Genomic DNA, 15660 nt, shown 5'->3' with positions numbered 1-15660 from the left:
CAGAGCATGAGAGAGAGAGAGATTGTCACGCAACAAGCGTTCTCACTGTACACCTTTAACTACCATTTCCATCTGCATCTGGATCACAGATTATAACACAAAGGCCTTCTGTATTCCCTAGTGCATTACTTACTGTCAGGGATGTACACAAGGCGGTTAACCACATATATTATGATCATTTCTTCCCATAAATACAACTCTGCATTTACACATAGCAGATATGCAGGAAAAGCTTAATTGGTGCATCACGTCCTGTAGATCATCACTGAGGTTGTGATAAACCAACAACTGGAGACATAAACAAGATGACAACACAAAGCTTCAATTTACCAGATGCAAATTCTACTGTGGTTCCTGGTAAACCAGAGGAGTGTGGCAATTCTCTGGTGCTGTGTGTAGAGTGCAGAGGGTGTTTCAGTGGAACAATAAACAAAGAAGAAATGTTTTGCAATATAAATTAACTAATCATTAAGACACAGCGATTACACTAACCATAAAGAACAGAAATGTAGCAACAAATATGTTTGTCAGATTTGTTTTTGGAGTACAGTATGTACATTTATATTTTGTATAGTTGCTACTATTTGGTACAATTTGCAACACAAGCAAAGTAAAGGTTATGTTCTGTAAATATGAGTTGCAGGATTCATGTACAGCTGGTATACATACAGCTTACTGTAAGAACCATGATTTTGCACGCTTCAGCTCTCTGTTTAGAACAGTTCATCTCTTCTTTGTGATGATAAGGGGCCTGATGGAAATGTGAATGTCCTCCCCCTCTTCCTTAAGGCTATTTGATCAGAATTACACTATGCAAGTTTGAACCAGAAGTGTTGTACAGCAATGCTTACATGACACAATTGAGCATTTTACTGTACTGTGACTGTTTCACTGTGTCTAGTGTTGTGTGTTTGTTTGTTTCATTCAGTTAAGATTCCCTGTTGAGCGTTTCTTTGATTACAGATTATCTCTCGCTTGTCAAACCACCAACTTAAACTGGTAGCTCTAAGATCCATTCACAGATTCATTAGAAATTAAATCCAGTCAGAGAGTCCCTTTCTAAGAATTTTTAAAAGCAGCTGGCAAGTCAACTGGCATGTCTCTGCTTAATGATCACGTCTCTGCTCTTTTTGCGTTTGTGCTTTGGAATTAGTCTTATACCGAACGTTGCACAGGCTGCATTACATAGCTGCATCGATGGCCATGGTTAAGAACAGTTTTTAGTGTCTAACCACCAGTTTCAAGATACATGCATGAAAGTATTAACACAAAACCATAACAAAGCTAGATGACAGCTTTTTTCAATGAAGTATCAGAATATAGTAAGAAGTATTGCATTATTACATTTTCCCACATGATGCCTTCAAATTGCTTGTTTTGTCCAGCCACCAATCTAACTAAAGATATTCCATTTACTACAACAGAAAACACAGAAAATCAGCAATTCATCACATTTGAGTAGCTAGAGTCTCTTTGAAAAATTACTTAAATGATTGATTGATTATTAAAATTGCTGATTGGTTTCTTTGATAAGTGGACCAACAGAAAACTAATAATTTAAGCTCTACTGTAACAAACAAACACATGCTGATTTGTAAATGTACATTAACAATGAAAGATACACTTATTGGTAGGCAGTCAAATCAAAAGATTAGATATGCATTTATTGGACATGATACAGCTTCACCGAAACAAACGTGGCTGGTCTTCAACATCAACAGTATTAACACATATTATTTGTTAACAAGATGTCCAAAATTCATTCATGTTTACCTTTTTCCGTTTTTAATAAGTCGGGCAGAAACAAAATAAATGTATCAATAAACATTCACTGGTGAAAATATCAAATACTAAAATTAATGTATCTGGTCAAAGTGATGTGTGTGTATGTGTGTGTGTGTTTTTGTGTGTATACACATCTGAGTAGTCTAAAATGACCATTTTTCCGTCCTGGCTTCCACTGATTTGACTAAGCCCTCTCCCATGACCCGGAAGTCCTCCAGTATCGCTTCAACATTGGGAACAGTATTTACGTCCTCCCCAGTCACCTCCACGCTCCGAGCAGACACCTGTGACGTCTGCGATGTGTGATGAAGAAAAAAAAAAAAGTTTAAGCATAAGGTCGGCGTGATAGATGGTGACACGAGAATGGGCAGGATTGAGGTGACACATAATGCAATGCTGATGACAAAGCAAGCTGTTAGCAAAAGGGTTCTCTCTTATATGGATGCTTCTGGGACATGAGTGACTTAGCTTTTACCTTAAAAGGCATTGAGATGAAGGCCTTTGGTTTCCATAAAACTGCAATCACTGTTCCACCATAGGGATCACAGAAGAAGAGGGCAAAGTCTCCAAACGCATCCTGAAAACAAATCAGGGGAAGTGATGTAGAAGTTCAGGTCACAAGATGACAGACTTTTGTCAAAAAACAAAGCAGATTAATTACTAAGTAGATTTTTTTTTTTTTTTTTTTTTTTACATGGCAGCATCCGAAAACCTTATCAGTTAGTTACTTAAATTTACTTCCTCTGCAAGCCGTTACATTTAACAACTTCTGTTTGATAAGCTCAGTCTAAGCTCATGGATTGACTATTGTGACCCATCATTACTGGCTAGGTGTAGAATTATTCAAATAATGCATACAATGTATTGGCTGCTCCTTTCATGGCATTCATGAGAGATTCAGAGAAAGAACAGGAAGAGAGATGCAGCGAGAAAGACAGAGGGAGAAAGATGAAGAGAAAGACAGAGGTCCTACATTCTTGCCAAGTTTGCTGAAAAACAACTCAAGACTCTTGCCGAGAAACAACCTTAAACATATGAGTCGTGTGCATGAGAGTGTATGGAGAAGGTGATTAACATTAAGAAAAAGTTAACTGCTGAAATAGGAAAGTTCAAGGAAATCTCCATTAACAGAGTTCACGCTTGGATGTTGTGATTCTGTGAACAATGCAAGCACAGAATAGTTTCACTGGATATTTCGCTTTTCTGCAATTCCTTTTTTTTTTTTTTTGTATTACCAGTAACAACCCAACTGTGACTAAACCCTGCTTCACATTTTCTCCTCAAATCTTGTGTCAACAAGTTGTTGATAAAACCACGCCTTCCTAACATGAAGCGCATCGCTGACAGATTAGACTCACTCTGAGCTCCGTCAGGTAGAAGGACACCGGGTTGTAGTCGATGACAGGCAGGGCCCCTCCAGACTTGGCCACACCACCAGTCATGACGCCCCTGCTGAAGTTGACGGCGGGAGGGTCTACTGCTTGGCCGAGAAGGGGAACCTGCTTGGGGTTCAGGTGGATCAACACATCGTAGGCATCCAGAGGAGGGCGCATGACCACCTACACAAACACAGACGCGTGCATCACAATGCTGATATGTTCGCTCAGACAGAAGATCATTTACGATGAAGTGGAGTGGTGAGAACCTGTTACCAACCCTGACATCTTGTATCTGGCCCGCGTCCATCAGCTGATGTTCCAGTACTTTAAGACTCTCTGCAGCCACCATCACCACACGCTGCAGCATCTGAACACACAACCAAAAGTAGCCTTGGACATTCTGAAGTGTCATATAATATAGAGACCATCATTGTGGTTGTACAGCCACACTAACAATGGAATACAATTTCCCAGAACACATGAAAATTTGACCCAACAATTGCGGACACGAAAAGGCAATAAAAATATAAATAACATTATATAGAGAATTATATAGAGTATTATTTCAACTGGTATGATGAAAGCACACCCTTTTACATTAATGCAAAAAGTCACTTAGATATACTGCTGGATCAAAACACAGGTAATATGAGGTAATACAGTGGGTCCAAAAGTCTGAGATCACTTGAGGGAAAGTGGTTGTAAAATCCCTGCCCTCTTCTTACTGAATGATTCTCCTCAAGCACATTTATTTCAGCATTTTAATCTAATGATGGATACTCTTTCCTCCAAGTACGATAGTTGGTTTGTATTTTGACAACTATTACACAAAGGGGCCAAATTACAACCCATGTTCACTCATAAGGATAATGTACTTTCATTCAAACTAACTTGAATTAATTATATGTGCATCGCTAATTAACATTTCTGTGGCCATGGTCATGGTAGGCATTTTGTGTATTAAGAAAGAAGCTCCAATATTCATTCAGATTCACTCCATCACAGTCTGCTCTCTAGTGGTCATTCAGAGGAATTGAGACTACGCACCAGAATAATTCACTCTCCTCATCTGTTCCTATTTGTCTTGAAACACATTTTCAGTTTTGGGAGTATGTGAATGTGGGCATGTGAATTCTACAAGAAATTGATATATGCAACCTGGGCTACAAGATAAAGTAAAATGGAAATATTCCTGAACATTGTAATTAGGCATGGCGAATTAAGCCCATGATGACATCACAGAGGACAAAGTTCCTGCTCTCCGCCACCATTATAAAAAGAGGATGCTGGGAGAGGCTCAGTATAAGTGTTGGGCTTGTAGGGGGTGTAAGGTGGGCGAGCGCAGGAAGCTTATCTGGGTCAGTGACGCACCATGGGAAGCTGGTGTGTGCACCTTTTCTGTACACTACTGTGTGCTGCTGGACTCTTTTACAGCCATGGACACATCCAAACAGAGGAATACAAAACAAAACATTTACCTTATTTTTCTACGACAGAGGACGGCAATGAAAAGCAACTGGTGAGCTATTACTCATGGTCTCCAAAAACATAAGGATTGCTTTCAAAGAGTTCGCTTAGAAGGCTGTTGGTCTTTTCAGATGGAAATTCTTCAGAATTTTGTTTGTTATTTCATAGTCTGGTGATATTTTTAATTTTTTAAAAATGTTTTAAATAATATCTGCATTTCCAGATCAATGATTTACATGAGGTTCTGGAAAGACTTCAGAACAATCAATTTCCAGCTCTGAGAAAAAAGCATGGCTATCTGCCTTTGGTATGTAATGCAATAAATCTGTCCATCTGTAAATTATCTCAATATCTTTTCAGAACAATAAATTCATTCTCTTACCAAGTACATTTACTGTTCACTTATGAACAGTAAATCATTAACAATATCTTATTTAAATACAGTTTGAACTCTTTTTCAGTGTGATCCAGGAGACCTGTGTGCACTAAGGAAAGGCTCCAGAATTGGGAAACTATGCGACTGCTCTCTGCCAAGAACATGTAACTCTTTTCTACACCGTTGTTTGTGATTTCTTTGTAAAGAAGCTTGTGACCTATTTGATGTCAAGATTCCCTTTTATCTTTTTCTATGTACTGACCTATTGTAATGTTTAATATTTTTTTTTGAATTGTGCTAATCTATTAAATGTGTAGCTGTGTGAGTTGTGCATTTGTATTTGTGAATCCACTGACCTGTACACTAGGTGCTCGCTTGGTCCACATAGATGCTTTTTTGTCTTTAGGCGTAGCTATAAACATGACAGGCAGAGACTCCCTGGAGGCCATGAAGTCATTCTTGATTTCTGTGTAGTCGGCAGCTACACGTGACAGAGAGGAGAACAACAATTAAACTCGGATTTGAAACAGCGATGCATACGAGCAGGATGTTAAAGTATGTCGGGTGTGTAGATAGAAGGAGGTCAGGAGGGCTTTGTTCGTGTGACACAGAGGGAAAAGGCGAGCGCGTGAGAGTGCTTGCCTGTGAGCTGGTTGTTGAGGTTGACTACCAGTGGGTTGTTCCTCCAGTCAAAGGAGGAGAGCAGATGAAGGAAGCGAAGGAAGCCCACCTGAGGAGATCTGAGGAATACAGAAAATTCACTCACATGACCTACTGAAGGAACAAAGGGATGTGAACAAGATGTATATTCAAAAATGGCTCTGATGAGGTGGACAGATTATTAAAAAGTGTTACTTACCCAGGAGGAGTGAAGGGTGCAGGCTGCAGGAAAACCGACGCCACCAGCAGGTCTGCTGTATCCTCTGAAATGTCGTCACTGAAGAGCTGAGCCCCCAGCCAGCGTTTGACCAGGCGACACACTGCCCCAAAACATGGGTGCTCCTGCTGAAGCCTACCAACAACAAGATGACATGTATAAGATGGAGCAAAAAAAAAAAAAAGGAGGAGGAAATGGTGCATGTAGGTCAAACAAAAATAATAAAGACACAGAGAACAGACACAAAATAAGGTGACACAAAGGAAGAAAAGTAGGTCAAACAGTAAGAAAGTGAAAACATAATCAGAAAAAAAACAACTATTTAATAGTTATAACAGCAACGTGTAGGGTTGAAAAGACAGAGCGAACCACTAGGAAATCTACAACCCCGCTTTCTCACACAAACACACAGGTACTACTTTGTGTTGCTATTTTAATTTTACCCATGTAATGTGCTGGTGAGTAGAGGCTTGTGAATGGTGGCCATCTCCAGAGCTTGAGCCTCCTCATTGTCCCTTACAACCAGCAGGCCCTCTGCATTCACACTCTCCCTCAGCACCTGAGGCTCCCGATGATATGCCACCTGGATGCGGAACACCAAGCCATCCTGGATTCATAAGCATAAGGAGAAAATACAGTGTAAATAAACAGAATACTGTGAAGTGCAATGAAAAAAATGGATGTTCTACAAACTTATAATTTAAAAAACCTGTTTTACATTGCCTTAACATAGTAAAGTTCAAGTTCACAGACATGTGTGGGACATGTACACAAAATAATACCTTCCAGACATCTAGGTGTGTGGGGCAGGGCCTGCACGTATAATTATGGTGCTTCTTGAGCAACTCTCCCACACGGATGTGGAAGGCAGTTCGGATGTGGCGTATGGCGAGGCGGTCGTGAGGCCACTTTCCACTCCCCTCCATGTGACAGATCACTGCAAGAACAAAGGTTACTGATACATTGGTATATACATTTGTATAGCTAAATGCCTGTGGTTAAATGGCTGTAACTTTCCATCTTTGGACTCAGTTATTCTGTAATTTTGCCTGTTGTCATCCCAGATAGTGGAAAAAATTACAGGGAACACACATGTAGCCACCCGGGAGACAGACAAATCAAGTGATGTTACAGTATGTTTCAGTGAGAATGAAAATTCATATATGTGCAGAAATTACTTACATATAGTTTTCAAAACATTAAAATTAGAATTAACAGCTTTTTAATTAGTTGATTTGTGGAGGAAACACTAACCTGTGATGGGGGTGATATAAGCAGGGCATGGTTTTCCGTCCTTTGGCACCAATGATCTGGACGTTTTTTCTCTCTCACAAAAGGAATAGTCCAGCTTCAGTGGCACAGGGGGAAAGACCTTCAAGGCACAACTTAAATGTTAGAGCAGTCACAAAACCAAACTCAAAATTTACAGTTGCAATACAGCTATCAATACCAGTTGCATTGAAGTGGGTTTTAAAACTATGCAAAATTACCCGTACCACTTACAAACTTACTAGTACTAACCATTACACTAATGAGAGCAGTTCCCTGTTTAGAACAAGACGCTTTACCTGTGTGTATCTGAGTGCAGGGTGGGCTCCTTGTACTGCTGTGATGGTGAGAGGCAGACCTTCCAGCCTCCACAGTTTTCTACTCAGGTCATCATAAGACTGAACCACCAGTAAACTCTCCTCCTCTCCAGTACTAGACATCTGAAATGCATAACACACACATTAACACATTAAACACATGGTGTACAAATACATTATTAAGGGGTGTATTTATTTAGCAATTAAAAGGCAACATTGATATGCCCCTATGGTGGTTTAAACCATTTACACACCAACTTAATATACATTCATCAATAATCAAAGGTGTATTCCCACAGCAATACAAACACCCCCACAACATTTCAGATAAAAAACATTAAACAAACATTGCAGGGTTTCCATACAAGAATATATACCAACAAATACATTCTATTTGTTTTCAATGGAACTCATCGACATTATTTTGAATTTGATGCATGGATATATGATTATTAAAAATAAGCAACGATTTACCTCACTTCCCGTCTTGATGACGTCATCCACCATCGCCCCCACGTACCGCATACAGGATTCGGGGATATCTGCATGTCTGATGGATAATAAGTATATTATCTTAAAATTAAAACGAGGCTTCAACACAATCATACCTACACTCACATCACTATTATTTTCTGTCAGGGCATATGCTGAAGTGAAACGGGTCACAACTTCGTCTTTTTATTACCCAAAATACCCATTCTTCAGTTAGCAAGTTAGCATTAGCTAACTTGCTAACGTAAAAAACACTCGGCTCAGACATTAGCTGCACAAGACATGAAGCGTACGGGGAGAAGACGGAGCTCTGTGTGGGACTGCTTTGAACAAGTGGGGAACTTCGTCCGCTGCACGAAATGCGACGCTACGCTAAAGTACTGCGGCGGAGCCACCAGCTCCATGATGAACCACATGAGCAGGCACCATCCGTCCACAGCGCCGCTAGACGAAGACGAGAAACCGGTGATTTGTACCGTTCAGTGCATCGAGGAGGAGAGTGCCGCTAACTCGGACATCATGCAGGTTGCCATCATGTCACCGAACGTGAACATGACCACCAACCCCCCTGAGCGTGACTATGGAGAGAGGAAGCGCCTGAAGCGGAGCTCTGTGTGGGACATTTTCATCAAAGTGGACGACGAGGTTCACTGCACCATGTGCGACACGAAACTGAAGTACAGGAGCAGCACCACCAGCATGATGTACCACATCAAAAACAAGCACCCAGACACAATGCCTAATGACGGTGTGTCACTGGCAACACATGCAGAGGTGACTGAACTCATCTCCAGAATGATAGAGAAGGACATGCTTCCCATCAGCGTGGTTAATGGGGATGGTTTTCGTGAGCTACTTGCATACACAGTGCATAATTATAAAATGCCATCTGCTGGTGATATCACACGCCTCATTGAAGGCCACGTCCATGAGAAGGTGGAGGAGCTTGTAGTGCAGCTTGGTAGAGTGGAGAAAGTGGCTCTCACTGCTGACTTCTGGACAGCCCTGCCATTTCAAAGGTACATTACTGTATCCTGCTCGTTCATAACAGAAGACTGGCAGGGGAGGTCAGCTGTGCTGCAGACACACAAGCTATCTTCAGACAGCCACACTAGTACTGACAGCATCACAGAGAGGCTGCTCAACACTGTGCAGACCTGGGGTATTGCTGGGAAAGTGACTGCATGTGTTCATAACAACACACAAGACATCTTGTCAGTCCACGCGTGTGCCCGTGTCACCTGGAACTATGCCACTTGTTTTGCCACTACATTGCAGCTGGCAGTCAGTGATGGGCTGAGCGAGGATCTGGTCCGCATCATTGTTGCTGCCGGGAAACTAGTCAGGCACTTCAGTCACAACTTGCTGGCAAGTGAGGCCTTGGAGCACAAGCAGGTTCAGATGTGCCTGCCACAGCACAAGCTTATCCAGTCGAGCAAAGCTAGATGGGACACTATCTGTGATATGTTTGAACGGTTACTTGAGCAACGGTGGGCCATTAAAGCCGTGCTCTCTGATCGCACAATCACCAACAGACAAGAAGCCCAGACCCTTGAGATTGAAGATGACTGCTGGCAAATAATTGAGAATTTCACACCTGTGCTGGCAACTCTGAAATGGGCAACAACAGTCATATCTGCTGAAACGGAGGTGTCCATTTCAAACATCTACCCAATCACGTTCAGCCTCATTCAGACTCACCTTGTGCCAAAAGAAAATGATGTTGAACAGGTCTCTGAGTTCAAGCTGAAAGTTCAGACGTCACTTAGAAATCACATGGAGGTAGGCATAAACTAATGCCAAATATAATTTTGTGCTCCAAGTAAAATATATTTGGCTATAGTATTAGTAGAATAAGTGCTGACAAAAATGAACAATCTTCATCCTCTTTATATAAATTCCTTATTACTGTTATTTCATTTTAATGTCCGCAGGTTGACTCCAATGACCTAGCCTCCAAACCAGCTCTGATTGCCTCTATGCTGGACCCTCGTCACAAACATCTTAGCTTCCTGACGCCAACAGGGAGACTGGCTGCAAAGGTTAAACTGCATGAACTGGTTTCAAAGTTAGATGTGATAACTACTACAGTGGGCACAAAGGATGAACAGCATGAGACCCTGGTCACACCTGATATTAGCCAGGTGGCTATGCCCTCACAATTGAGAAGTGACACCAAAAACACCATGATGTTGCTCCTGGGAGACAACTACAGCTCCTCCTATGCCACAGACTCTGAGGCTCAGGTAGATTACTACTTGAGAGACATTGCTCCCTCATTGGACATAAACCCTCTTGATTGGTGGAGGGTAAATGGACCGAGATTCCCCAAACTGGCCACTCTGGCGAGACACTATTTGTGTGTACCTGGTGTATCACTTCCATCTTTACTGTCAGAGGCTGGGCAAGCATTTGCAACAATGCGTACAAGACTGAGCCCAGAGCATGTTGACATGATGATCTTTGTAAACAGAAATGTGTAACTTAAAACAACCCTACATGATGAAGATCTACACTGACTTCTAATACAAATAATAGAATAAGGTTACTGTAGGGCAGTGTGGAGCAAGAAAGGGTGGGTGTAAGCAGTCAGGGAGGATGTGGAAGATGGCAGGGCAATAACGACAGCAGGTACTTTCCCACTATTAAAATGTTATATCTGCTGGTGCCAATAATGCTATGAACTAAAATTCTTTCCATCAACAAAAAGTTAGAGATTCCTCCCTCAACAGTTGCCGTCAGCTGAGCTGCGGTCAAATACCTAACCGTTCTTAGTTAACACCTCACTCACAACATATCGTTTGACTTGATGACTGACATTCCTGGCTTAAAACAGTGGGCAGTGAGCCAGTGATAACAGCAATATCTGAGTAAACACGTAGCGACTACAATTCCTTGGCATTCAATATCAAATATCAGGCATACCATGGAGGCTGCAAACAGTGTATAAAAACTGCAGTCATTCATACACTTCATTTACCTTGACACAGTATTAGGTTTTGTACACTGTAGTTACAAACACATATTTTGAGTAGATTTCTTTACAGTAGTCTACAAATCAGGATAAAAACCATGGAGAAAAAAAAAACGAAGAAAAGTCTCTGTTTTGTTGCCATAATAGCAGACTGAATATTTGTATTATCAGTACAGCTAGAAACTCACTGATCAAACTAACAACTGTGTAATCACCAGTATTAATGTGCTGTCTTGTTGTGTCTCTCAGTGTGGTGTGCCAAGATAAAATACATACAGCTGTAGCAGGTGTGTGATGATCTGTTTGGGGACCAGACGTTTTTGGCACATGCTCTCTCCATCCCACAGGACAGCTTCAGTGATGGCACCGTCCTGGAAGCGGCGCAGCTCGGAGCGAGAACCCCACAGCTGACGAAACTCAGCTGCCTAGCAGAGGAACAACGCAGGTGTTAATAATGAATCATTGCACAAGCATGGTAACAAAATAAACAACACACCAATAAGTCTGCAAAAATGCAAATGACAGCCATATAAGAAACAGATTACTACAATAGTATTACGTTCTTTTAACTATTTATAACCATACAAGTAGTCAAAAATACAGACTACACTGAGCAGTTCTTTCTCAATATGGGGAAAAAATACATTAAGCCTACCCGAGGTATAAAATCTATAATTCATCACAAATCAGTTTGACCTACAAAATGTTGTTTCACCTGCACATGTGGTTGACACACACACATACACAGAAAAGACAGACAGACCTACCTTGGGGCTGTCTGCAGGTGGGCCTCTTTCCAGGACAGAGGCTGCTAGCTCCGGCTTTAAGAGCAAACCGAAGGAGAGAGGACTTTGAGCTTTGTGCTTTGGGGCTTCACTGTCCACGGACCACTGTGATGAAACAAAAATGAAGTATGTTCAACAAATTCAGCGATGTAAACATCGTCGATCCAGACTTTGTTAAAAGGAGCTCAGACTGGAAAAAAACTAAAATCAGTGTGCACATTCTGCCAGTTGAGTAAACAAGGCATGGGTATCTGTAGCCCCTGAATGTCAATGTTTCCCCACCTCAGGGTCTGGAGAGAGGGAGTGGGTGAGGAGGTGAATCCTTTGGCCCAGTCCTCGCTGAAGCAGTGACAGAAGAAAAGGCAGTGCAGTGTGGACATAATTCCCACTGTGGTCCATCAGCTCACTGAGGAGATTCAGTTTCTTACAGCTGGACTGAAGCTTTCCCAGCTCACATAATCTGAGTGGGAAATGAAAAGCAGAAAAGACAAGATGAGGAATTGAAGTTAAAAGAGGATGTGAAACGAGTTCTGCTCTGAAAGAAAAATAACTCAGGTTTTGTTCCAAAAACGAAGCTGCTTATGTAGTACACAAGATGTACTGGTTGTGATTAGTTTTGGTTGCATTAGTTGATAATCAGAGTCATACTGGAATACGTGGTCACTTGTCCTTATCATGGGTTTGGGGGTCATGAGGAGGCTGTGGAACCCATCCACTGTAGGGTTGTCCCAGAACTGCATCGACACAGACGCCTCATGCTGGAGCTGAGAACCAATTTGAAAATGGTCAATACCCGTTGCTGTATCTCACCAAGGAAAAATAATTATCTTTGAAAACACACACACATTCATTTTCACAGTATTTACCTGTTTGTAGGTGCAAGCTGTCATGTCAGCACACATGTTGAGATGTCCTGAGGGGTCAACAAACACCACCTGGAAAGCATTGTGGAACTCTGCAACAGATGGCTGCAAGGAAAAGAAAAAAAAGAAAGGCCATTAGGACAATAATGGTTAATTTAGGAAGTAGACAAAAGTGTGAGTAAACTACATTCCCAGGTTTATGGTTTTAAATGAGCTAGACCACTCACAGCTGTAGAGTCTGGATCTTTGGCTAGGCTGATCCCATTCATTGTTAGGTCTGTAGATGCTGAGGGTCAGACAGAAAGGTGTGTAAGTTGCAAGACATACAAAACAGTGATAAGCAAGTTAATGAAAGTACAACCACTGTATATCATATTGTGTGTCATATTATCTTTCATTACAAAAATAAAAACAGTAGTTTAGTGCAATTAAAATTTTCTTACCCAGGAAGTTCAAGCTGTTTCGAAGCAGCTGATAGGCTGTCATGGTGTTACTGATTCTGTGAGTGGTCAGCAAATAGGCCAACAGCATTGAAGCCAGGAAACCATTAAAACAACCAGTGCCCTGTAAGACAATGAGAGAGCGATACAGAGGAGAGGTGAGATAAACAGTGTCAGAAATGTAAAAAAAAAAGAAGAGAATATAAGCTCTGTCCAACAAGTAAAAGAGCCACTGTTAGCTTCCTACCTGGTCGAGCTCTCTTTGACGAAGCCAGACTTTGAGCAAAGCAGCCCCATCAGCAAAAGCCGAGCACTGGGAGCTGACAGCAGAGAGAAACTGGAGGTGAGCCCTGGGCAGTAAATCCCCCAGAACAGAGCTATTATAATGTGGAGTGGGAGGTTCGCTGCTCTCTGTAACAAACAAATGATATTGGTCTTGATGAAAGTGATATTTGGTCCTGGATATACTTATGATTGTGGTCTGAGAAAAAGTGATCAAAAGCTGAACAGAAAATGTGAAACGGATAGTATCTGAAGAACAAGCCTTACCAGACTGTGAGGTCTGCAATCCAGTGTACCACTCTGTCCGGATATTATTCCTCTGGGGGTGGAAACGGCTGGGCTTGAAGAACCCAGGAGGTGGACACACATGAACACGCACGGTGAAGCTGGAAGTGTCTTGATGGGACACCACAAGACATCTTGTGTCACAATCATAACCCACTAAATACATACTGTTCAATATTCACATGCAAAGAAAATGAATTGCTGCTAAAAATCCATACAATGAAAACTAAATACAATGCTCTTGAAGGGTTAGTGTGCTGAAGATGAAAAGTTAAATACCTGGAGGGGTCAGCAGTAGAAGGGGACGGAGTCGATTCCCATGGAGACAGGAATAGCGCATGGTTCCAATATCAGAGGAGGATGTAAGATACTGGGCCAAGCCTGCCAGGTAGAGAGCTCTTTTTCTCGGATACCTCTGGTTCACAACATCCTTTGGGTGGAGGACATCCTAATAACAGAGAGATGAGCAGATATACAATGCCAGTGGCACTTAGAGTCTAATGTCTATAATGTCTTATTGCATTGCTCTCCAGGATTCAAGCGACACATTTAAAATAAAAAAACGAAGAAAAAAAAAAAGAGGCAGGTGACTTACAGCTGGGATCGTGACAGCCAGGTCTACCATGATGCGTGGTTTAGTGCAGGTGCCCAGGGGGTAGCTGCCAATCAGATCAACAGAAGCAGGAGGTGCCATGTGGAACTTGCCTTTTGTCGTTTTGGGCACCAGGAGGAAAGGGATCTTAACTGCACTAGACAGCCATGACAGGTCGCTTACCTGAGCACATAGAGATATTGAGTAAATAAATGTGATTACAGGTGTGTGTTTATGAATTTGTGGATATCTGAATGAAAGGAATGGAGCCAGTCACAAAGCGTTTTTTCTCACAGTAACATTGCTACAAACCTCCACTTCTGGTGAATCTGGCACAGCCTGGAGCAGCTTGGTGACGGTCTGAATGAAGGAATCTATTTGCTGTTTCCTATGCTCACTCAGGGCGACCTCTTTCAGCAACTCTTCCATCTGTTATTGGTGACAGATCACAGACAAGCTTATTGTTTACATGGGAAAACAAGCTTGAATTAAGACATAACCCCCATTAGTTTTCCTTCTCTTCTCATGTCTCCGATGATGATTCTCTCTTATGTGCATTTCTGTAAGTCGGAGGACTCACCTGCATTTTGAGCAGGCTGCAGTGAAACAGACTTTCGGCCTCTTTCAGCTGGTTTAGCTCCTCTACAGTGGGAGGTCTGTACAGATCATTCCGAGACAGCTTCACGGGGCGACAGACCACCTCTCCCTCTCCAGCTTCGTCAGGTTTGCTCCTCTTGGTTTTCATGGGAGCCTCACCTTCCTCCTCCTCATGAGATGAGTCTGAGGCAGCCATCTGCGAAACAACAACAACATAGCATGCTTGAGTCAACTTTAAACATGTGGCCCTATATAAGGACTCCAAATAAGGGTATGAAAACTTGGGTAACTATCTACTGTTTTTTTATGAGCGTAAACCCTGGTGTTTGTCACATGAGTATTACCGTATTGTAAATTCCGTCTCTACTAATGCTGTAATTAATTGTGACGAGACATAATTGCAAAATTGCAGGCAAAGCATGTAAGCAACAGCCCGTGTTCCAGTGAGTAAACCCGTCCCGTGTGTTAAGCAGTAGTTAAACACCAGTCAGTTAAAACCATGATAAATGTCTCGAGTCTTACCTCTGCTGGGTCCTCTGCGACTGTCTGTTTCTTCTTCATGTCTGATTTGCTTTTAAACTGATGATAAATCCGATATCTTGAAAGTTTTGATCACCACTGCTTTCGCTTCATCGCGCTCTCACATGTGCATAGGGTCAGTGAAACATGCTATCAAGCAAAATAATTCCACGATTGGCCTAGAGGCGACGGAGGCGAGTGGTGATTGGCTCGCTACTCGTCGTGCGTCACGTCGGCTTCAGCAAGGTGGGTTGCACGGTACTCTAGAGCCAGTTTTGTCATGGGGCCTTACATTTTAATCATTCAGGAATACACAGTGTCCATGCCTGCAATAAATACATTTGTGTCAAAATCAGGTAAA

At 42.0% G+C, this 15660-nt stretch overlaps 1 protein-coding gene across 1 annotated transcript; it reads right to left on the bottom strand.

Moving 5' to 3' along the window:
- Positions 1 to 1638: 1638 nt before the first annotated feature.
- Positions 1639 to 15434, bottom strand: nol6 (nucleolar protein 6). Its single transcript, XM_022755545.1, has 26 exons — positions 15303 to 15434; positions 14764 to 14976; positions 14496 to 14612; positions 14187 to 14366; positions 13871 to 14039; positions 13574 to 13702; positions 13272 to 13435; positions 13028 to 13148; positions 12812 to 12870; positions 12588 to 12689; positions 12370 to 12485; positions 12004 to 12181; positions 11704 to 11826; positions 11213 to 11361; positions 7945 to 8020; positions 7453 to 7593; positions 7139 to 7256; positions 6667 to 6821; positions 6328 to 6491; positions 5867 to 6019; positions 5650 to 5747; positions 5364 to 5488; positions 3442 to 3531; positions 3144 to 3344; positions 2261 to 2362; positions 1639 to 2078 (listed from the first exon to the last, which is right to left on the bottom strand). Exons 1-26 carry the CDS (start codon positions 15339 to 15341, stop codon positions 1929 to 1931), a joined length of 3432 nt encoding a protein of 1143 aa, XP_022611266.1. The 5' UTR covers positions 15342 to 15434; the 3' UTR covers positions 1639 to 1928.
- Between the last annotated feature and the right edge of the window lie 226 nt (positions 15435 to 15660).

Source organism: Seriola dumerili, unplaced genomic scaffold (assembly GCF_002260705.1).
Source record: "Seriola dumerili isolate Sdu_G_001 unplaced genomic scaffold, Sdu_1.0 BDQW01000017.1, whole genome shotgun sequence".
Classification (NCBI taxonomy): domain Eukaryota; kingdom Metazoa; phylum Chordata; class Actinopteri; order Carangiformes; family Carangidae; genus Seriola; species Seriola dumerili.
The sequence above is the reverse complement of the archived record's forward strand: the minus strand, read 5'-3'. Positions and strand labels throughout refer to the sequence as shown.